Source organism: Fringilla coelebs (assembly GCF_963513975.1).
Source record: "Fringilla coelebs genome assembly, chromosome: 8".
Classification (NCBI taxonomy): domain Eukaryota; kingdom Metazoa; phylum Chordata; class Aves; order Passeriformes; family Fringillidae; genus Fringilla; species Fringilla coelebs.
Window position 1 is genome coordinate 4,648,256 of NC_140066.1, and position 24,138 is coordinate 4,672,393.

Below are 24,138 nucleotides of genomic sequence, written 5' to 3' on the forward strand. Positions count from 1 at the left end.
GAGGTGGAGGTGGAGGTGGAGGTGGAGATGATGGAGATGGAGGTGGAGATGGAGATGGAGATGGAGATGGAGGTGGAGATGGAGGTGGAGGTGGAGATGGAGATGGAGGTGGAGGTGGAGATGATGGAGATGGAGGTGGTGATGGAGATGGAGATGGAGATGGAGATGATGGAGATGGAGGTGATGGAGGTGGAGGTGGAGATGGAGGTGGAGATGATGGAGATGGAGGTGATGGAGATGGAGGTGGAGATGGAGGTGGAGATGATGGAGATGGAGGTGGTGGAGATGGAGGTGGAGGTGTAGATGGAGGTGGAGATGGAGATGGAGGTGGAGGTGGAGATGGAGGTGGAGGTGGAGATGGAGGAGATGGAGATGGAGATGGAGATGGAGATGGAGATGGAGATGGAGATGATGGAGATGGAGGTGATGGAGATGGAGGTGGAGATGGACATGGAGATGGAGATGGAGGTGGAGATGGAGGCACTGAGGTGCTGGTGGTGGGCTTGAGTTGGCACTTTGTTTTTGAGTGAGAGGCAGTTTTTGCTGTGCCCACACCGTGCTCTGAAGCAGGTGGGTGTTGCAGTTTTCCTGAGCAGCCCAGGAAAGTTTTCCATGCAATAAAGCTACTGGGAAAGCACACTCTGGGAGGCAGAGAGCCATCTTCAGCTCCTGCAATGGGATCCTCAGGGAATTGGACTTTGCTGGCTGTGCCCTTGAGTCTGGAATGCCTTGGGCTGGGTGCTGTGGGTGGCAGGGCAGTCCAGGAGCACCTGGCAAGGAGCTGCAAAGCATCCAAGGCAGGGATGGAGCAGGGAAGCTCCTGCAGGATGCAGCTCTGGCATGACCCCTCCTCTTTGGGGGAGCATTCTTCCCCTGACATGCTTTTCCTGGAAGCTTAGGGATTTCCCTGATGCTTTTCCCTGGCAGGGGGTGGTGGCAGGCTGCTTGTCTCACACTGCACTTACAGCTGGACTGGGTGAGGAGGGCCACCAAGAGAGGCTTGGGGTGGGCTCCAAACCGCACAAGGTGTTGCAGACACCTGCTCCCTGTGCAGCATCAGGCTTTGGCTGTGCTGCCAAGCTGCTGGGGCTGCACAGGGCTCCTCGTGGCCCTGGAGCACCCCCAGCCCTGCTCAGGCAGCCCTGTCCTCCCCCAGGTGCTGCGGGCAGGGGAGATGTGGCTGCTGCTGGTGGCCCTGTGCCTGGCCCAGGGGCTGGAAGAGGCCATCCCAGATGCTGAAGAGTTCCACAACCCTGAGAGGTTCATGAACATTGTAAGTGCTGGGGGGGCACCTCGCTCCCCCATGGGCATGCCCAAAGTCCTTCCTGAGGCACCAGCTGGGCTCACCCCTTCCCTGCACCTGCACCTGGCCTCTCTGGGGGGCTCAGGGCATCCAGAATCTCCCATATTTGCATTGCTGGCACTCACTCCATGCCCTCAGCTCGAGCTTGGCCTCTCCCTGTGGTTCCTTAGGGTGCACCACGTGGGTGGCAGCAGTGGGTGAAGGTGAGGAGGGCACAGGGCTCTGGGTCACCCTCTGCCCTCACCCCCCTGTCCCTGCAGAGCCAGAAGATCATTTTCCACGGCTATCCCAGCGAGGAGTACGAGGTGATGACAGAGGATGGCTACTTCCTGAGCCTCAACAGGATTCCCCACGGCAAGGGGGGCGTCGGGCTCTCAGGTGGGCTCAGCCTCACCCAGGGGGACACCAGCTGTGACCCTGGCCCTCTGGACCACAAGGGGAATAGCTGTGCCTTCAGGCATGGTTTGGGCAGCTGGGAGAGGGATGGGGAGTTCCTTGCTGGATGCCTCAGGAGCTCAGCATTGTGCTGTGCTGCCCCTGAGGTGGGGCAGCCTGACCCAGCAGAGCCCCCAGGGTGGCTCTTTCCCTGCAGCAAACCCCTGCTCCAAGGTCCAGGCTCAGGGTCTGGGCTGGCAAAAGCTCCCCAAGCTCAAAAAAGCACCAGCATGACCAGGGAAATAAGGGTAGAAGGGAACTTTTAGTGTGCAGCTTGCATGAAGCAGGACCAAGGTGTTGCGGTGGTGTTTTATTTCCATATGGGAAAGGTGTCTTTGAAATAGGAGTCTCCTCGAGCCAGGTCTCACAAGCTCTTGGAGATCTATTTCACACCCAAGACAGCTCAGCTATCTTAGGAGGGGTGATAAAATCAGCGGGGTGGCTTCTGTGGTAGTGTTGGAAACAAAAAAGTTTTAACAGAAGGCAAAATAACAAAACTCTTTGCAGAGAAAAACCGAGCAAGAGGTTCTTGCTCCTGGTAAAAGTGATTAGTTTCTTTGTTCTCTTCATTTTTTAGTAAATTGCTCAGGTGGGAATTTTTAGCTCCTGTCCAATTAGCTATCCTTAAGTTTCAGGTGAAGCCCCCCAGATCCTTTGAGGTGTTTTTTTACCTAATTGAGGAGAGAAACTCCGGGGCTTATTTCCTTTTGGAGGGGACAAAGGACAGTTCTGTCACTCCATCAACAAGGGGCACATTCCCATACATCTCCTCCCATCAACCACCTGCCATCTGCTCTTTCAGAGCCCAGGACCCCGGTGCTGATAGTGCATGGGTTTTGCCTGGATGGGGGTGACTGGGTGGACAATTTCCCCGAGAGCAGCCTGGCCTTCATCCTGGCGGACGCGGGACACGACGTCTGGATCGGGAACAACCGCGGCAGCAGCTGGTCCCGCCGGCACCGCAGCCTCTCCACGGCCTCCGAGGAGTTCTGGGACTTCAGGTCAGGACTTCAGCGCTGTGGTGGTGCTCACAGGGGTCCCAGGATGGGGGAAGGGAGGAGAATCTGGGCTCCGTGTCTCAGAAGGCTGAGTTGTTATTTTGTGATATGTGTTATATTAAAATGATACTGAAATAATGGAAAGGATTTCATCAGAAGGCTAGCAAGGGATGGAAAGATAATAAAATCTTGTGACTGACCAGAGGGTCTGAGACAGCTGGACTGTGATTGGCCATTAATTAGAAACAACCACATGAGACCAATCCCAGATCCACCTGTTGCATTCCACAGCAGCAGATAACCATTGTTCACATTTCATTCCTGAGGCCTCTCAGCTTCTCAGGAGGAAAAACCCTAAGGAAAGGCTTTTTCATAAAACATGTCTGTGACAGGCCACCAAGGACAGGTGGGCTGCCAGCACTGAGCCCCTGCTGTCCCTGGGAGGTTGGGAGGTGGGAGTCTCCTCCAGGCTCTCCTTTTGCCACGCAGCTTCCACGAGATGGCCATCTACGACCTGCCGGCCATGGTGGGCTTCATCCTGATGCAAACGGAGCAGGAGCAGCTGTTCTACGTTGGCCACGCTCAGGGCAGCTCCCTGGGTGAGTGACACCAGTGTCCATCCCAAACTGGACGCTGCTGGGAGCTGCTGTCCCCTCCTGCCTTCCCAGCCTCCTGCACGGGAGGGGTTTGCCACGTCCTGCCCATCCATCCCGGGCTGTGCTGGCATCCAGGAGTGTTTTTTGTTAAAAACAACCCCTCAAACACAGGGTCTAGGGTGAGCTGGGCTTTGTGTTGTGCTCTCATGCTGCTTTTCAGGTTTCATAGCGTTTTCCAGCTTGCCACATCTGGCCAAGAAAATCAAACTCTTCTTTGCCCTGGCGCCTGTGTACACCTTCCGCCACGCCCGGGGCCCTGTGTTGAAGCTGGCCTTCCTGCCAGAGGTGCTGCTCAAGGTACAGGGGGGCTTTGTGGGTGGTTGCTGCCAAAATCCAGGGATTTCTGGCAATTCCTGTCCCTTGCATCACCACTGTGTGCTGATCCTGCACCTGCAGCAGGCGTTGGAGCACCTAGCGCCATTCCTGACATCCCCTCGTGCTCCTGCAGGAGATGTTTGGAACCAGAGAGCTGGTTCTGGTGCCGAGGAGGGAGAAGCTGCACCTGGTTGAGACGTGCAGCAGGCCACTGGAAGCTGAAGTGTGTGCCAACAGCATCTTCCTGATTGGAGGGTTCGACAGGAGCAACTTGAACACGGTGGGTGCACCAGGCTCTCCGGGTCACAGCCCTCCCTGGTTTTCCTAGACACCTGGAGATAGTTAATGAGGAACAACAGTGAGTATAAACCCCCAAAATAAGGTGTGAGAGGCAGTGGTTATTTGGAGATTCCCTGCAGTGCTGTGGGGGTGTTAAACCTAATGGTAACAGAGAGAAGCACTCATGGTCCCGTCTCTTAGGGAAACTCCTGCCTCATTTTTGGCTGACACCCAACAAGTTTACGGAAGAAAATAGCCAAAGAATGACTGGACCAGTTGTATTTCCATTTCAAGTGTATTTCCATTGATTGAGTGACTTACCTTAGGCAGCTGCTTCTAGCTCTGAGCAGAATAAAGCTGCTAAAGAATAAAGAGGGTATAATGTTTATATTGCAGTTAGTTATCAGACAGAATGCTTGAGGTTTTTTGCCTAGATGGATTTTCATCCTTCCCAACTCACTTAGAAAATACTTTCTTTTTCCTGTAGAGCCGACTGGATGTGTACCTATCTCATTTTCCGGACTACACATCAGTAAAAAACCTTCTGCACTGGGGACAGGTAGAGATTCTGATTTTACAACTATTTTAACTTTCTTTTAATCTGTGAACGCAGTGTTTTCAAATGCTGCTGGAAACAGGTGAAGGAGGAAGAATCAAAGCCAAGAGATGAGAGGGATTTTTAAGCTGCTGCACCAAGGTGTCTCAAAAGGTGCCTCTGTCTGGGGGGGCTGATCCAGGATATCACCTGGATTAACCCTTTGCCTCTGCCTTCCAGACTGCAAAATCCGCCGAGTTCAAGCAGTTCGACTACGGGCTGAGAAACATGGAGAAGTACAACCAGGTGAAGGGGCTGGCTGGGATTGGGATGGGGCTGGGGGAACACCCACCAGAGCCCCCAGCTAACAGGAGTGCTTTCCCCCTTGCCAGCTGAGACCTCCCTTCTACCACATCGAGGCCATGAGGGTGCCGGTGGCCGTGTGGAGCGGGGGGCACGACTGGGTCACCCCCTGGGAGGAGACCCAGCACTTGCTGGCCCAGCTCAGCAACGTCGTGCACCACGAGCACTTCCCTGACTGGAACCACTTCGACCACCACTGGGGCCTGAACGCCCCCCGGCGCATGTACCAGAGGATGGTGGCCATGATGGAGGAGAATCCATGAGCCCATCCCTGGATCCGTCCATGGATCTATCCATGAACCCATCCGTGAATCCATCCATTAATGCATTGATGAACACATCCATGGATCCATCCATTAATCCATCCATCCATCAATCCATCCACAGATCCATCTTTCAATCCATCCACAGATCCATCCATCAATCCATCGATGAACCCATCCATGAATCCATCCAGCAATCCCTCCACCAGTCCCTCCATGAATTCATCCATGAATCCATCCATGAGTCCATCAATGAACCCACCCAGCCATGAATCCATCAATGAACGCACGCAGCCATGAATCCATCCATGAATCCATCCATGAATCCATCAATGAACCCACCCAGCCATAAAACCATCCATGAATCCATCCATGAATCCATCTATGAACCCACCCAGCCATGAATCCATCAATGAACCCACCCATAAATCCCTCCATGAATCCATCCATCAATCCATCCATGAATCCATCCATGAATCCACCCATGAATCCATCCATGAATCCACCCATAAATCCCTCCATCAATCCATCCATCCATCCATGAATCCATCCATGAATCCATCTATGAACCCATCCAGCCGTGAATCCATCCATCCTTGAATTCCTCCATGAATCCATTCATGAATCCATCCATCAGTCCCTCCATGAATCCATCCATGAATCCATGAATCCATCCATGAATCCATCCATCAGTCCCTCCATGAATCCATCCATGAATCCATGAATCCATTCATGAATCCATCCATCAGTCCCTTCATGAATCCATCCATGAATCCATGAATCCATCCATGAATCCATCCATTCACGAATCCATGAATGCACACATGCATCCATCTGTCCATGAATCCATCCATGAATCCATGAATCCATCCATCCATGAATCCATCCATGAATGCATGAATGTATGAATGCATGAATGCATCCATCCATCCATCCATCCATCCATCCATCCATCCATCCATCCATCCATCCATCATCCATCCATCCATCCATCCATCCATCCATCCATCCATCCATCCATCCATCCATCCTCATCCATCCATCCATCCATCATCCATCCATCCATCCATCCATCCATCCATCCATCCATCATCCATCCATCCATCCATCCATCCATCCATCCATCCATCCATCCATCCATCATCCATCCATCCATCCATCCATCCATCCATCCATCCATCCATCCATCCATCCATCCATCCCTGTGCTGCCCCAGGATGGAGGAGCCCCCTGTTCCCATGTGCCTTGGGTTTGTGTGTGGGATTCTCTGCTTAGAAATGTCCCCTGTCCCCCTGTTCCACACTGATTTCAGGCTTTCCAATGCAGTGCTGTGATTTTTGCCCGCCCCGTGTCTGTAGAGAGTGCAATAAAGTCTTGCATCACAGCCAAGCCCCAGCCCTTGGCTTGCAGGAGATCTGCTGTCTTGGGGTTTTCTTTCCAGCTTTTGCAGGCTCAGAGCGATCCAAGAGGGAATTTTTACTCCAGGAATCGAGCTGTGGTTTGTGGGTTCAGGCACAGGAGGGGAGGGAAGTGACCTTGTGACAGCCACTGGTGGAGAGAGGCCACATCTGGCCCAGAGGGCTCTGAGCTGGGCACAGCTGGCAAAGGGCAGAGGAGCAGGAGATTCTCCTCCCCAGATCCTCCTCTCTGCGCAGAGTGAAGTTCAAACCTGGTGATGAAATGTGCAAGGAGAGGCTGAGCCCTTTCTCACCTCACAAATCCACCCAGCTATCCCTCTCCAATCATTGCCAAGCTTTTCTTGCTCGTCCTGTTTGGCTCCTTACTGTTGAGATGAAAAAGAAAGTCATGACTAGAGGAGTAAATTTCAGCCACTCTGTTTACCCTGGAGAGGTTAACTCATTGCTGGCTCTCTGGAATCAAAGCTAAATTTATTTTTTCCCTAGACTTGTGTTGCATTAAACGGGGCAGGAATTGGTAGTGCCATGACTGAAAGAAGCCCAGAAATTTCTCTTTTTGATTGGGTGAAAAAGCTGCATCACAGGCTCAGGGGACTTCACCTCAAACTTAAGGATAGCTAATTGGACAGAAGTGAAAAAGTCTTGTTTGGGCAATTAACCAGAAAAAGAAGCGAACAAAGAAACTAATTGTTTTTGTGGGGTGTTTTATTAGGAGCAAGAACATCTAGCACCTGGCTGGGTTTTTCTCTGTTTGTTATTTTGCCTTTTATTAAACCTTTTTGTTTCCAGCACTGCAGCAGAAGCCATCCTGCTGATTTTTATGCCTCCAAGGATAGCTGAGCTATCTTAGGTGTATTATAGACCTCCAAGAGCTTGTGAGACCTGGCTCAGAGAGTCATGCTTGTTACAGCAGCCCCATCTATTTATTGCACAGAATAATTCACTTATTCTGTTTATTCCATATGATTTATGACAGACCCACGGATTACAACCCACCTCTGTGTTGCATGTGCTGGCCAGCAGCTGTGTGTGGAGCTGTGCAGGATTCTGCCTGCAAGTCCCTGCACGTGGCAGGAGACACCCACAGCAGGAGGTTTTAGGACCTCCAATCCAAAGAAAATAAAAATGCTGACGGTCTGGGCGGATTAAACCTCGGTGGGATTAATTTGCAACCTCTGCATCCCCCGCCTTTTAATAGAGAGATAAATATGTTTAAAGGATAAAGAGCCGCTCTCTAACCCAAACTGACGTCAGCTGAGCAGCTTGTGGGGCTGCAAAGCTGGGCTCAGGGCATCCATCCTCCTAAGGAGGCATCTGGGGGTGCCACCAGCACCAGCACCAGCCACACCGGGCTCCCTGCACGGCACCGAGGGCTCTGCACAGACATTCCAACCCCTGACCTGCACCTGGAGGGGGAAAGGAGAGGGATTGGAGCCAATCTGCCAATCGATTGCCTAATGATGGGGTTGGCTCACGGGGCTGGAGGCTGCTGCCAGCGATTTGCAACACAATGCTGAGGGTGGGTCACACCTGCCTTTGGGGCTGCGCCTTCCAGCGACGCCTCCCAGCGCCTTTTCCAGGGGAGGGAAAGCCAGGCTCCTGTTATTCCACCCACAAAACGGCGAGACTTGGAGTCCTGGCCAGTGTTTTGTATTTTTTCCCGACCCTTTCACAAAAGAATCAGCCTGCTGACGGAATCAGAGGAGCTCAGCAGCCAAGGGCCAGCAGGTCTGGCTGTCACTGGTGCCACATCAAAGCTGGCTCGCTGCCCGGGAGCCCACGAGCCTGGTGGCAAAAGGCTGTTTGTTTGTTTGTTTGTTTGTTTATTTAGATTTTAATTTGGGGACGTGTCTGCCTGACAGCCAAGGGACAAACTCAGCAGGCAGGGCACAGCCCCAGTCACCCTTTCCCACCAGGACAGCGGGGAATGGCAGGGGATGTGGGATGGCAGGGGGACAATGGAATGTCCTCATGGAATGGCAGGGGACATGGGATGACAGGGGACATGGAATGACTGACAGGGGACAATGGGATGGCAGGGGACATGGAATGTTCTCATGGAATGGCAGGGGACATGGTATGACTGACAGGGGACATGGAATGACAGGGGACATGGGATGGCAGGGGACAATGGGATGACAGGGGACATGGAACGTCCTCATGGAATGGCAGGGGACATGGGATGACTGACAGGGGACAATGGGATGGCAGGGGACATGGGACGACTGACAGGGGACATGGAATGACAGGGGACAATGGGATGGCAGGGGACATGGGATGACAAGGGACATGGAACGTCCTCATGGAATGACAGGGGACAATGGAATGACAGGGGACAATGGGATGGCAGGGGACATGGAATGACTGACAGGGGACAATGGAATGACAGGGGACAATGGGATGGCAGGGGACATGGAATGACTGACAGGGGACAATGGCATGACAGGGGACATGGGATGACAGGGGACAATGGAATGACAGGGGACATGGAATGACAGGGGACGTGGGATGTCAGGGGACAATGGGATGGCAGGGGACATGGAATGACTGACAGGGGACAATGGCATGACAGGGGACATGGGATGACAGGGGACAATGGAATGACAGGGGACATGGAATGACAGGGGACGTGGGATGTCAGGGGACAATGGGATGGCAGGGGACATGGAATGACTGACAGGGGACAATGGGATGGCAGGGGACAACGGTATGACAGAGGACATGGGATGGCAGGGGACATGGGATGACTGACAGGGGACATGGGATGACAGGGGACATGGGATGGCAGGGGACAATGGGATGGCAGGGGACATGGGATGGCAGGGGACACGGGATGTCCTCTCCCCGTGCAGGGTGGCCTCAAGGCCGTGCCAGTGTCCCCCGAGGTCCCTGGTGCCTTCCCAGTGCTCCCAGCAAGGGACAGCCGGCCAGACTGGGCAGCAGGGCAGGAGCAGGGTGGCAGCCCACGGTGGCAGTGGCACGGGACCTGTCCCAGGAGAGGTGCTGGTCCCCTCCAGCTGGGATGGGACCATGGGGGTGCCAGGCACTGCTGGAAAACACCGCACAGCAAAACCCTGACAGGGAATTTGGGATTTTTGGGGTGTCCCAGCTGCTTGGGTGCCCAGTGGGAGCAGGGTCAGGGAATGCTGTGTCACCCCTCTGTGCCCTCCTGGCCCCAGGGGACAATCTGGGGGTGCTTCACTCATTTATTTCTGCACCTTCTGGGCCCTGCCATGTGCCACGAGTCTCATTTGCAAATGTCTCCCGCTGCTGGCAGCTGATTTATTTCCATTTCAGCCAGGATTTGGGTCACAGCTTTGTTTCAGGGTTTTGAAAGGGAAAGAAAATATTTAGGAACAGGGAGAAAAAGGACAAAGCAATCAAGGAAAAGCCCTTTTGTCCCCATGGCAAAACACCAAGTGAAGATGCACTTTAAAGTGGTTTTTTTTTTTTTTGGGGTTTTGGGCAAATTGTTTCTGCAGAACTGGCAAGAGACTTAAAAGAAAAAAAAAGATGTGTTTAAACAGGATTAACTTAAGCAAGAATTTGTGCTACAGAAAGATGCTTAGAGAATCTGTTAAAGGCAGAAAAGCAAACAATATCCAAATCCAATAATCTGATCACCCGATAAATTTTACGAGCAATTTTCTTAGCAGAGAGAAGAGTATTTACTGGAAATGGAGGGACTTGAGCAAACTGAATAAACAGATTAGGTGAAGAGCATTACCTAAAAAGACAATTTTACAGAAAGCTTCTTGGGATGAGGCAGAAGTCACAGACTTAGGAAAAAAAGGGGTGAAAAAAGAACTAAATTGTGAATTATTTACTGCAACCAACGTGGCTCAGGGATACTCCAGGAAACTGTAACAAATGCAAGCTTCTTTTCAGAAATAAATGCCATTAAATTTACATTTTGTGTGCCCTTCAGAGGAGAAAGGCTTAGGAGAGGAAGATGAGGGAAGGAGCAGGGACACAAAGACATCATGGCTCAGAGTCAGGCCGGGAAGGTTCCCCCAAAGGCCCTGCAGGGACCAGCAAGGCCAGCACAGGACACCCAGCAGCAGGGAGGAGGCTCTGTCCTTCCCTTCTGCCAAGCAAATTATAGCCAGGAATGCTGTTATAAAGTAATACACCTACAATAGAAATAATAGAATATAATTATATATATAAGTTCTGTTCTATTCTATTCTATTCTATTCTATTCTATTCGGTATAATATAATATAATATAATATAATATAATATAATATAATATAATATAATATAATATAATATAATATAAATGATATATTACAATATAATGTATTATATAATATATAAAATATATTAGAATATAATATGTATTAATATAATGTACATAACAGACTATATATATGATATAAATAGTAATAGTATTACTATATTTTACTATATATTAATAATTACACAATATACTACATAATATGATAATACATTATTATTATATATTAATATATTACTATATATTACGATATTATTACTATATATAATAATATTCTATATTATTATACATAGTAATAATATTACTATATTATACTATATATAATAATAATGTAATATACTATATATAATATGATAATATAGAGTAATAATACTATGATATTATGAAGGGAAAAAAGACTATTTGTGTATATTAAGAAGGAAAAAAAGAAGGGAAAAAAGAAGTAGGAAAAAGAAGGAAAAAGAATATTATATTGATATATATTATATATATTAATAGGTATTAATTATATACATTATACATAATATACATAATTACAATTATATGTAATACATATATAATAATATAATAGATATTAATATATGTACTATATATTATGTAGTATTATATATTATTGCAATACATATTGTTATAGTATATTATTATATAATAATATATATGATCTAGAATACAATGTGTTATATATATTATAATATAGAACCTATTATATTATAATGATTGATATGATATGATATGATATGATATGATATGATATGATATGATATGATATGATATAATATAATATAATATAATATAATTAATATAATATAATATAATATAATATAATATAATATAATATAATATAATACAATATAATATAATACAATACAATATAATATAATACAATACAATATAATATAATACAATACAATATAATATCCCACAGCAACAGTTGGAATGGCTGCTCTCCCCCAAATTTATTTCTTGCCTTCCTCAAGCTGATCCACTCTGCTTTTCAGGACAATGCAGATCTTCCAGGGAATTTTAAAGGAAGCCTGACAGGCTGAAAATCTGCTCATACTCCAGAGCATGATTTTGAGCAGTTTCTCCATGAAATATTGCTTTGCCTCACAGCTGGATTCTCCCTCCCTGAAAGAAGCTGATCCTTCTGGTGCTTTCACCATGGACACATTTATTGAGATTTTCTGACGGGCCTCGGGATTTTGGCTGACAGAAACAGCCAAACTTTTTATTGCTGTAAAATAACTGCCCTTCCTTCAGGCTGAAGAAAATAACCCTCAACACATCACAGCAGCTCTGAGATCACTGCTCAGTCTCATTGGCCAAACCTCTCAGATAAACCCCAAGATAAGCACTTTGTGAATGCCCTAAGCCCCTTTTTGTTTGGATTTTACACATTCTCCGCCAGAATCACACGCTGGGCTGTCTGACTGGTAATTTCTCTTCAGGGTTTGCTCATTTCTCACTTCTCAGTCACTGAAAGGAAAAAAACAATGCCCAAAGGAAAAAAATAATGCCCAAACCCAGCCAAAAATGGGATTAATTACAATTTTTATTGAATTCAAAACCACTAGGGCTGTCTTTTCTCTAGGGAGATGTCCTTCCAGTAGCTGAAGGGAGAAAGATGGAAAGAAACTATTTACAAGGGATGGAGGGACAGGACAAGGGGAATGGCTTCAAAATGACAGAGGGCAGGGCTGGATGGGATATTGGGAACGAGGAATTGTTCCCTGGCAGGGTGGGCAGGCCCTGGCACAGGGTGCCCAGAGCAGCTGTGGCTGCCCCTGGATCCCTGGCAGTGCCCAAGGCCAGGCTGGACTTTGGGGCTGGGAGCAGCCTGGGATGGTGGGAGGTGGAAGGGCTTTAAGGTCCTTCCCACTCAAACCATTCAGGGATCCTAATTCTGGTGTTTTTCAGCACAGATCTGTTGGATCTCTTCCTGATCCACCTCGATGGTTTTAGGTGTAACAGTGGCAGACCTGAGATGGCAACAATGAGCTTTGTGTCATTGAAGGCACAATAAAAAACCCCTGCAAAACCAAAAAACCCCAAAACAAAACCAACCCAAAAACCAAACCAAAAGGGAGGAAAAATAAGGAAAAAAAATAAGGAAAAAGAAGGAAAAAAAAATAAGGAAAAAGAGGGAAAAAAATAAGGAAAAAGAGGGAAAAAATAAGGAAAAATAAGGAGAAAGAAGGAAAAAGAAGGAAAGAGAAAGAAGGGAAAAGAAGGAAAAAGAAAGAAGAAAAAAGAAGAAGGAAAAAAGAAGGGAAAAAAGAATGAAAAAAAAGAATTTAAAAAAAAGGAAGGAGGAAAAAGAAGGAAAAAGAAGGGAAAAAAAGGGAAAAAAGAAGGAAAAACAAGGAAAAAATAAGGAAAAATAAGGAGAAAGAAGGAAAAAGAAGGAAAAAGAAGGAGAAAGAAAGAAGAAAAAAGAAGAAGGAAAAAAGAAGGAAAAAAAAGAATGAAAAAAGAATTTTAAAAAAAGGAAGGAGGAAAAAGAAGGAAAAAAAAGGGGAAAAAAGAGGGGAAAAAGAAGGAAAAAAGAAGGAGGAAAAAGAAGGAAAAAAGAAAGACAAGAAGGAAAAAAAGAAGAAAAAAGTGGAAGAAAAAAAAGGAAAAAAAGAAGGAAAAAAAGAAGGAAAAAAAGAAGGAAAAAAGAAGGAAAAAAGGGAAAAAAAGGAGGAGGAAAAAGAAGGAGGAAAAAGAAAGACAAGAAGGAAAAAAAGGAGAAAAAAAGAAGGAAAATAAAAAGAAGGAAAAAAAAAGAAAGGAAAAAAGGGGGGGAAAAAAAGAAGGAAAAAGAAGGAAAAAGAAGGAAAAAGAAGGAAAAAGAAGGAAAAAGAAGGAAAAAGAAGGAAAAAGAAGGAAAGGCAATGCAGTGCCAGCCAGGAATGGCACGAAGGCTCCTCTCCCCACCCTGTCACTGCTCCAGTTAAAAGCAGAACATTTTAATCAACTACATTCAGGTGCTCCAAACAGAGAGAAATCTCCAAACCCTCCAGAGACAGCACAGAAACAAACAAACTCCTATCCAGCAGAACAAGCATCTCTAGGGATGCTTCTTCAGGATGTCCAGGATTTCCCGGTAGAGCAGCTCGGTGGCATCGAGGCCCAGCAGGAAATCCATGTGGTTCCAGTGGGGGATGAGCTTGTGGTGCACCAGGTTCCGGAGCTGGGGCAGGAGCAGGGCGGTGTCCCGGGGGTCGGCCAGGCAGTCCCGGCCGCCGTTCCAGACGGCCGTGGGCACCTCCATGTGCTGCACGTCGTAGAACGGGGCTCCAGACTGAGCAGGGGGAAAGGGGGTCACGGGGAGCAGAGGGAAAAGGGGGTTCACAGGGAGCAGAGGGAAAAGGGGGTTCACAAAGAGCAGGGGGAAAAGGGGGTTCACAGGGAGCAGGGGGAAAAGGGGATTCACAGGGAGCAGGGGGAAAAGGGAATTCACATGGAGCAGAGGGAAAAGTGGTTTGACGAGGAGGAAATGGAAAAGCAGATTCACAATGAGCAGAGGGAAAAGGGGATTCATAAAGGGCAGAGGGAAAAGGGGATTCACAAGGAGAGGATGGAAAAGTGATTTGACGAGGAGAAGAGGGAAAAGGGGCTTCACAAGGAGGAGAGGGAAAAGGGGATTCACAAAGAGCAGAGGGATTCACAAAGAACAGAGGGAAAAGGGGATTCATAAAGGGCAGAGGGAAAAGGGGGTTCACAAGGAGCAGAGGGAAAAGGGGGTTCACAAGGAGCAGGGGGAAAAGGGGATTCACAAGGAGAGGATGGAAAAGTGGTTTGACAAGGAGGAGATGGAAAAGCAGATTCACAATGAGGAGAGGGAAAAGGGGATTCATAAAGGGCAGAGGGAAAAGGGGATTCATAAAGGGCAGAGGGAAAAGGGGATTCACATGGAGCAGAGGGAAAAGGGGGCTCACAAAGAGCAGGGGGAAAAGGGGGTTCACAAGGAGGAGATGGAAAAGGGAATTCACAAGGAGGAGAGGAAAAAGCAGCTTCACAAAGTGGAGATGGAAAAGCCACTTCATAAAGGGCAGAGGGAAAAGGGGCTCACATGGAGCAGAGGGAAAAGGGGGTTCATAAGGCGGAGAGGGAAAAGGGGATCCACAAGGAGGAGAGGGAAAAGTGGTTTGACAAGGAGGAGATGGAAAAGCAGATTCACAATGAGGAGAGGGAAAAGGGGATTCATAAAGGGCAGAGGGAAAAGGGGATTCACAAGGAGGAGAGGAAAAAGGGGATTCACAAAGAGCAGAGGGAAAAGGGGGTTCATAAGGAGCAGAGGGAAAAGGGGGTTCACAAAGAGCAGGGGGAAAAGGGGGTTCACAGGGAGCAGGGGGAAAAGGGGATTCACGAGGAGCAGAGGGAAAAGGGGGTTCATAAAGGGCAGAAGGAAAAGGGGATCCACATGGAGCAGAGGAAAAACGGGGTTCACAGGGAGCAGGGGGAAAAGGGGGGTCACAGGGAGCAGGGGGAAAAGGGGATTCAGAGGGAGCAGGGGGAAAAGGGGATTCACAGGGAGCAGGGGGAAAAGGGGATTCACATGGAGCAGGGGGAAAAGGGGGTTCACAAAGAGCAGGGGGAAAAGGGGGTTCACAAGGAGAAGATGGAAAAGGGGATTCACAAGGAGCAGAGGGAAAAGGGGATTCACAAGGAGGAGAGGAAAAAGCAGCTTCACAAAGTGGAGATGGAAAAGCCACTTCATAAAGGGCAGAGGAAAAAGGGGGTTCACAAAGAGCAGAGGGAAAATGGGACTCACGAGGAGGAGAGGGAAAAGGGGATTCACAAGGAGAGGATGGAAAAGTGGTTATACAAGGAGGAGATGGAAAAGGGGGTTCACAAGTAGGAGATGGAAAAGGGGATTCACAAGGAATAGGGGAAAAAGGGGGTTCACAGGGAGCAGGGGGAAAAGGGGATTCACAAGGAGCAGAGGGAATAGGGGGTTCACAAGGAGCAGAGGGAAAAGTGGTTTGACGAGGAGGAAATGGAAAAGCAGATTCACAATGAGCAGAGGGAAAAGGGGATTCACAGGGAGAAGAGGGAAAATGGGATTCCCATGGAGAGGATGGAAAAGTGGTTTGACAAGAAGGAGATGGAAAAGGGGCTTCACAAGGAGGAGATGGAAAAGGGGATTCACAAAGAGCAGAGGGAAAAGGGGATTCATAAAGGGCAGAGGGAAAAGGGGGTTCACAAAGAGCAGAGGGAAAAAGGGATCCCCAAGGAGCAGAGGGAAAAGGGGATTCACAAAGTGGAGATGGAAAAGGGGATTCATAAAATGGAGATGGATGGAAAAGGGGCTTCACAAGGAGGAGATGGAAAAGGGGCTTTGCAAAGAGGAGATGCAGCTGGAGTGCAACAAACTGTGCACCATTGCTACTCTTTGGGAAATGGGGGGAAATGAAAACTGGAACTCCTTTCTTCTAGAAAGGGGAGGAACCCCTGCAGAGATGCAGCATAGTCTTACGTGAGTTAATTTAATTAATCAACTAATTTAGTTAATTTAATTAAAATTAATTACAGAATTCCTTCTGCCGGGCTAGAAATTCCAGCCTGGTGTAACTTCACATCATTTTTCCCCTTATCCTATGGAAAGTGTTTGAAGTGTTTTATTCCATCTAAAAGGTATTTGCAAAATAGGGTTGAGGATGGAAAATGCTGTTGTTCCAAGCAGAGATCCTGACTTCCAGTTTGTGAAAGGGAGGAATACATTAAGGGGAGACACAGCAGGCATGAATGGGAAGAGAAGAGGCACAGGGATCACCTCACCTGTCTGTAGTGAAGGCTGTTGTACATGTGCCCCCCATCAAAAGCTCTCAGTGCCCCACCGTGGACTCCCTGCAGCAAATTCAGATGTGCTGAATGAAATCACAGCTCCCTGGGGGTGCCCTCCACCCTCCAAAGTTAGTTTTCATCCCTGAACCAGCAGGATTTCTCAAGTGTGTCTCACAGGTCTGGCCCTAGACCCAGCACAATTAATTATTGTCGTGAATTTGGACAAATGGGCCAATGGATTATGTTCCTGATGTTTGTGGGTAACACCAGGATGGGAATAAATTAAAATGGTCTGGAAAAGGAGTTTAGAATGATAAATATTCCTTTTGGGCTGGAGGGTTGGCACAATCAAAGCTGGAAGGAGCCTCTGAGCATCTCTTGTCTGACTGGAGCAGGACTGTCAGCAACACAAGGTCAAGGGGGATTCATCCCTCCTCTGGGCAGCAGCACTTCAGGAAATGGGGTGTGGGCTCTTGCTACAAACCCCACAAAGTCCTTTTGGGGTCCCTGAGCAGGAATTTCACACAGGGAAGAAGCTGCACCCTGAGTACAGCCTGTGGCACACACCTCAGAGGAGGCAAACAGGCAACCTACCCAAAAATGTGCGAATTTTTAGCTCGGGGAAGAGAAAAGGAGTGCAGCAGAGCACAACTGCAGTGTCAGAGTGCTCTGGTGGTGACTGTTTTCATGCCCACCAGGGGAAGAAGGAGAAATAATCAGCTTTATCAGTCACAAGCTTAACTGATGCTCCTCTGCCACATCCACTCCTCTGGCTACAAAACCTGCTGAGTGTTTTACAGCACAAAACCCAGCAGAGAGCTGGCCAAGGTGTGTGCTGCAGGCAGCAGCTCAGCAGGCTGCCCACGAGGGAGCAGGGACACCCAGTGGGGCAGGGGAGGGAGGCTGGGGAGGTTCACCTGCAGCCAGTGGATGATGTTCTGCACGGAGGAGCCCGCCGGGGTGTGCCCCATGTACACGTCGAAGCGGCTCTGCAAGGACAGCGCAGCTCAGGTTTCACAGCAGAATTCACCTTGGCAGAACAGGGCATGGCCAAGGCTTGGGCCTCCAGCAGGACCCTCTGCAGATCCATCCCCACCTACCATGTTGGTGTTCTTCCAGTTAAACCCGAACACCGAGGCCAGGATGTGCTTGCAGACCTTGGAGCAGACGCAGAACCTGGAGAGGACCACCTCGCCCAGGGCAGTGTGGGGTAGGAACTCCCTGGTGCCAAACAGCTCCTGCAAAATCCCAAATCTGCCCATCAAATAGGAAATCTGGTCATGCTCTTCCCCAAAACACTACTTTACCACTTCTGTTTTATCCCCCATTAAGGCTGCCCATGGTGAAGCCTCCCTTGCACCCCGTTAAATGCTTCTGCTCCTTGTTTCTCATGGGCATGATCTCTCCCATTCATTCATGCTCTTGTGTTAAATGCTAGGGCTCAGTTCACAGCCTCTGCATCAGTCTTATTCACCAGAATAAATCTGCCAGAACATTTTAGGGAATAAATTCAGGACAGGACTGAAAGTTTCTGCAGCGAGATGTGTTTTTCTTCATACCAAAACAGAGCGCAGAGCTCCCCTCTCTGTAAATGACTTTAAATAGCCCATAGATAATTTCACAATCCCTATGAAAGCACGTTTTGGCTGTGCAGAACATGGTGCAGACCAACCTTAATCCCAGAGTCAGAAAAGACTGAGAGTTTTCTAAATGGGCTCTGAGAAAATATCACCGTGGTCACGGGTGAAAGAGCAAAGAACACCTTGATTTTCTGAGCCAGCTCAGGCATAGTGGAAAAGGCTATAAAACCTGGAGGGGAGGGAGGAAAAAAAGTAGAAAAAAAAAAAGGTTTAGTCTTTCAAGGCACTCATGCACATAGTTTAATTTCAGTGAGTAGTTTTACAAATCTGAGAGGGGATGTAGACTCCTCGTGCTGCCCTCAGCAGGACCCACTCACCTATCGTGGTGCCTTGGGAATGGCCGATGTAGTAGAGCTGTTTCTGCCCTGTTTTCTGCTCAATAAAGCTGATCATGGCTGGCAGGTCGTATTTTGCCATCTCATCGAAGCTGCAGAAGGAAGAGGAGACATCCTGCTGTGTACCCTGACAGAACTCAGCTGTTCCTGAGACCCTCAGAGCCACCCATTTACCTGAAAGCCCAGAACTCATCCTGAGTGGTGGTCAGGACCTGGTGTCTCCTGGACCAGGTGTTCCCCCTGCTGTTTCCTATCCAGACATCGTAGCCAGCATCTGCCAGGATGAAGCCCAGGCTGCTGTTGGCCAAGTTGGTGAGCCAGCTGCTGCCTTCTGCCAGGAGACCGTGCTGCAGAAGTGCCACGGGTCTCACCCCTGCAAGACAGGCAGCGTGGTGACTCTCCTCATTTCTGATGCTCTTTGTCACCTTTTGAAGCTGTTCATGAAGGGTTATCCCCATGGCAGCCAGAATTTGTGGAGGTTTGTGTCGGTGCTACTCTAAATTTAATTTTAAAAAGCAGTTTTGCTAGGCTGCACCATTATCTTGGACTTTATCCCCAGAATCTCAGGGAGTGTTGGCAGAACTTGGGCTGCCCAGGGAGCTCTGTAGGCAAACATGGAGGAGCCTGGGGATGTGGCAGGAAAAATGCAATTTTCATCGATCTAACCCCTCCTCACAGGACAAGAGGATCCCCAGGGAGAGCCAAACCAGTCTGGTGATCCATCAGATGGCAGCAGGAGCGCATTTTGGGAGCTCTGGAGAGAGCCCAAGGTGTGCCCCCAGGGATTGCAGCCTGCCACTCAGCGCTCAGGGGTCCACGAGGGGTGGGGAAACATCCCTGGCAAGGGACCAGCCTTCCTGACAAATCCTGATCCATCAAAAGTGATGCTACAGGTGCCAAGGCACAGGGAACACCCTCTGGCACGAGCCCTGGCAGCCCAGTGAACGCTCCTCAAGGTGTGTGTGGCATCAGCTTTACCTTGGCACCCAGAGTTTCCTCTGCCATGAGGAATTCTGTTCAGCTGGAGGATGTAGCCATCTTCTGTCACCACATCATACTCCTCGCTGGGGTACCCCCAGAAGGAGATCATTTCACTCTGCAACAAGGAGAAAGGCAGGAATTGTTGCAGTGAGGTAGAAATCCATGAAATCAAGCCTGGAATCAGTGTCTAGCCTGATCAAAGCCAGTTCCCATATAAAAGGAATCCTGGTGTGAGAAGTTCATTAACATAACAATCCATTCCATGGTAAAAAACAAACTGCACCTGTAAAAGCTGTTTTTACACCCTTAGATAGAAAAATGAAAACTTATCTCTCACAAACAACTTTTCCTGCAGGCACACAATGAGAATTTGAGTGACCAATCAATACAGAATAACAGCTTGTTAATTACCAATAAAGTAATTGGCAAGAAAGCTCCTGTATAAAATATAAAACTGTATAATGTGAATAAAGAAGGGCCCTTTTTTTCCACCATGAAGAAAATGGATTTATTCCCATAAATAGTAACGTTTTCAAGGCTCCAACAAGGAAATCCCTGAATATGATATTTCACTGTCATTATTTAATGCTGGCTGTTTCCTGGACGCTTCCCACCTCCTCTCCAACGCCATCATACTTACAATGTTCATCCTTGCCTCTGGATTCTTGGGAAATGGGGAATTCAGGAAGCATTCCCCAGATGCCATCCCCTGGAGCACGGAGAGCAGAGCTAGAGCCAGCCACATCCTCGCTGTGCCTGGAACAACACACCCAGGGAGGGCAGGGCAAGGAGAGATGAGGGCAGGGAGACAGCCCAGGTGGGATTCAGCCTCTGTCTGGGGGCCTGGCTGACCTCTTAAAAGCATTAATGCCCCTGGGGTGGCTGAGGGAGCACATCTCAGCAGGGATATTTCCAGGGAGGTGGGGCAGACTTTCAGGAATTCCTGTAAGAGGTGCTGGACAAACCGCTGGGAGCTGCCAGAGGTTAAAATCACGGGGTGGTTTGGGCTGGTTCCAGCCCCCTGAGGTTGCTCAGAACCATTCCAATGCACAGAGGATGTAGGGTGCTGTCTGTCCTGTCAGTGACCAGTGCTCCAGTCTCCCTTCCAGGACAGGGACAGCTCTGTCCCACCACCCTGCTGTTTGCATCACCTGCTGGCACCACTGCCCAGACCCCCCCAGGAGGGAGAGGGAGGATGAATCAGATCCAGCACTGCCTTCCCTCCTTAAATAGAAATAATATCACAAGAAGAAAATCTATCTGCTTGCCCTTCTCCTTGGCATGGTGTAAAACACAAGGACTGATTACATTTAATTCAGAGAAGGATTTAATTTTGAAGTGCAAATCGATATGCAAAATGGGCAGAGATGTATCTCCCAGCAGATCTGGACATCCCTTGGTGACAGTGGGTTTAACACAGCTTTAAAAACCCCTCACTCAGCGTGCTGGAGCTGGGCAACAGCAGGTTTTGCACACAGCTGTGGGCAGGAGGCATCACTGACAGGTCCTGGAAGGTCTGGCCAGCATTGCTCCCTCCAACAACCATAACGTTGGGCACCACAAGAAAAATTGGGCTGGAGCAGCTTCTAGAACCCACCCAGCAAATGAGATTTTGGTGCCCTGTCCTGGAGAAGTGCTTGCCATGGGTGGTAAGTGCCATTCACAGGCAGGTTTAGAATGCTTTTCCCTGTCCACTGTCCTTTTCCCTGCCCACTCACCTGTCCAGGCTCTAGCCATGCTTCTCCCACGCTCACCTGTCCAGAAGTGAAGGCAGCCAGCCCAGCTGAGAGGTGGCACAGCCCCTGCAGGAGGTGACAGGGACATGTCAGCCCCTGGAGAGGATGGGCAGTGCAAGAAGAGGTTCCCTGGAGGAGATGGAGCCAGGCAGTGCCAGAGGATGGGCTCTGTGCCCTGGCTGGTGCACGGAGCAGTGCTCTGCACCCCTCTGCAGACAGCCCTATTTGAACTGGCTGCAGGGTGGGGTGGCAAGTGTAAACACCCTGGGATGCAGGACATGTACATCATTAGGTAACAGCACAGTTTAGAAAGTGCAGCTGCCCAGAATTTGTTTGTGGAGGCCGGTGAAATATTGTTTGGGCAGAGTCAAATGACTGTGGACATCTGGAGGTGATTTCCATTGATAAAGTGGCTTAATTGGTGTTGCTGAAGAAAGTTTCCAGCTTCCCATTTCGATGGTGGGTTTATTTATTTATTACCAGAGACGTAATTAAGTTATTGCAAGTCTGAAAGTTATCAAGTTATCAAAGTTATTAAGTTATCAAAGTCTGAAATAGATTTCCCGTAGTTGTGGTGTAGAAACGATGATGCTTCTCGTGATACAAACGTGCCACATGTGAGATGGAGATTAAATCCCAGGCAACAGACTGCAAACATCTGTACTGGGTCAGGCTGGGATGGAGTTCCCTTTCCTCATAGCTCAGGGATGGGACCCAGCCAAGCTGCCATAGCAACACTCCCAACCTTGTCTATCCCTCCACCCAGTTTTTGCTCCTCTAGTTCCCTGCACCTGCCCCACTTTGGGCTGGGGGATGGAGCTGTGCCAGCCCACCACAACACCCCTGCTCCTCACACCCTTGCAGGGAGGTATGAGGAGCACCTGAGTGCCTCATCCTGCCAACAGGGAGAGTTATCCCTCTCCATCCCCCGTGCCAGGGCTGCCTCCTGCCCTCCTTTCCTGTGGGAATCGTGGTGAAAGGTCAGTAGGGAAAGGTGTCTTCTGTCTGTCAGCCTGGAACGGGCCTGAGAGGTGTCCAACTAGGTTTGTCAGTTTGTCCCACTGCTATAAACACACACTAGAGCAGGGGTTTGTAATGGAGAGGTTTGGAGGGGAAGGGTCACTTTGTTTTTGGGGTGCTGGAGCCGAGTAAGACGCCTCTGGCTTTCACCTCCTGAGGAAACAGAACATGGAAATGGCAATGGAAATGGAAACTCCAGGGAAAGGGCAGAGCAGCTCCAGCCACGCTCATCTGGAGGCACTGGAAGGGGCAAGACAAAGGCTGCAGCCAAAAGAGTCCTGCAGCACTTGGAGAGCAGGACATTGCTACGGGTCTCACAAGATGCTCCAGCCTCCCGAGGGTCATGTGCAGCTCCTGCTGAAGAGACTGGATGGGATTGATGCCTCAGGTCTGAGCTTTTCTATTTTTCACATTCTGTGATGCTTTAGTGTGCAGTTCTGAGCTTCACATCAAGGGATGGTGAGCTCTCATCATAGAGACAAAACAATTCCTGCTCTAGCTGGGCACCAAGGACAAATGATCCAGATCTCAGCCCAAAAGCACAAACAACAGTGGAATAAAGAGAGAAAAACAAGCAGGATGGGGCTTCATAACCAAAAGCTGGAATGGCACAATTAACTCCAAGATGCAAATGGAGCAGAACTGATCACAGTGACAGACCCCATGACTGTGTGTGCATTTTTTGTGGCCATTTGGGTTGTGCTGCCCACCCAAGGTGGATCCATGGAGGCCTTTTAATAAAAATCCCTACTCTATTCTTTAACTCAGGCTCGTGCCTGCCACCCTTCCCAGCTCCTTTCCAGCAAGGCTGTTGTGCCACAGCTCCCAATCTGTGTCCCCAAGCCCTGCCCTCACCCAGGGCCACCTGCCACCAGCACATGCTTGAGGTGGGCGTTTAGCCCGAGAGCAGGAACATGTCACACATCCAAGGGTTGTCAGCCAGCTCCTGCAGCCCTCTCTTGCACCACTCCTGCTTTCCTTGCTGGCAGTCCCCACGTGCTCATCAGGTGATTTTTCCATTGCAGTGGAAACTCCAGCACTGCCCATCATGCTCCAGTTTAATCATGGAGTTTTCTGCCAGATTGCTGCCAGGGATTCTGTCTTAATTCTTGGCGTTCCCCTTTTTGGTGTAATGATGTCTCAGTGCTGTTCTGCATCTAGTGGGTGTTAGAAAGCATTCAAAGGAGGTGATGGTGAAGGGCCAGGCAGAAGGGCAACCCCACAGGTCCTCAGCAGAATCTGGAGGGAGGGATGCACAGCAGGCAGGGAACAGGACAAGGTGCCAACTGTGCAGGAGGTGTCACCCTCCAATCCACTGTCACTTTTAGAAATCTAAAAATGTTAGAGTCAGAAATTAAAAAGTCTCTTTTACTTTTGTGAAAAATGTGTATTTCATGATTGGCTTTTTGAAAACATTAAAATGAATACTATATGTGCTGGGTTAGAAAGTCATGCTGTATTAATTCTCTTAAGTAGTGTGGTAAATATAGTTTTAGGTTATAACAAAATGTTAAAATAGCAACTATGCTATGTAGGATATTTTAAAGAAAGGGCTCGCACCAAGACAGCAGCCACAGGACACCCAAATCTTTCAGAGAAAGAGAATTTATTGCTCCATTATCAGAAGAACCGAACTTCTTCCTGCCTCGAAGGTGCCCTCAGGACTCAGAGGAAGAAGCTGGCACTGCCCAGCCAGAATCCTGTGTGTGAATGGAATTGATGCATCATGGATGAGCTGTATGAATGTGCAACAGGCTGCTGGGTTAATCCTCTGTTAAGGGTTAATCCTCTGTTAACGTGGGGCCTTTTTTGGGCTTATTTTGCCCAGAAAGAGGAACCCGGACTGTCTG

At 48.7% G+C, this 24,138-nt stretch overlaps 2 protein-coding genes across 2 annotated transcripts; one reads left to right on the forward strand and one right to left on the reverse strand.

The window, feature by feature from the left end:
* Nucleotides 1-1,174: 1,174 nt before the first annotated feature.
* Nucleotides 1,175-5,147, forward strand: LOC311156703 (putative lysosomal acid lipase/cholesteryl ester hydrolase; the record flags this gene model as incomplete). Its single annotated transcript, XM_084210888.1, has 9 exons — nt 1,175-1,273; nt 1,564-1,681; nt 2,541-2,739; nt 3,226-3,335; nt 3,553-3,689; nt 3,841-3,987; nt 4,474-4,545; nt 4,762-4,827; nt 4,914-5,147. 9 exons carry the CDS (start codon nt 1,175-1,177, stop codon nt 5,145-5,147), a joined length of 1,182 nt encoding a protein of 393 aa, XP_084067014.1.
* Nucleotides 5,148-13,856: 8,709 nt separating this feature from the next.
* LOC311156372 (lipase member K-like) lies at nt 13,857-20,277 on the reverse strand (the record flags this gene model as incomplete). Its single annotated transcript, XM_084210241.1, has 9 exons — nt 13,857-14,090; nt 16,571-16,639; nt 17,494-17,565; nt 17,677-17,814; nt 18,249-18,385; nt 18,534-18,643; nt 18,726-18,924; nt 19,530-19,647; nt 20,173-20,277. The coding sequence occupies 9 exons, from the start codon at nt 20,275-20,277 to the stop codon at nt 13,857-13,859; spliced, it is 1,182 nt and encodes a 393-aa protein (XP_084066367.1).
* Nucleotides 20,278-24,138: the final 3,861 nt, after the last annotated feature.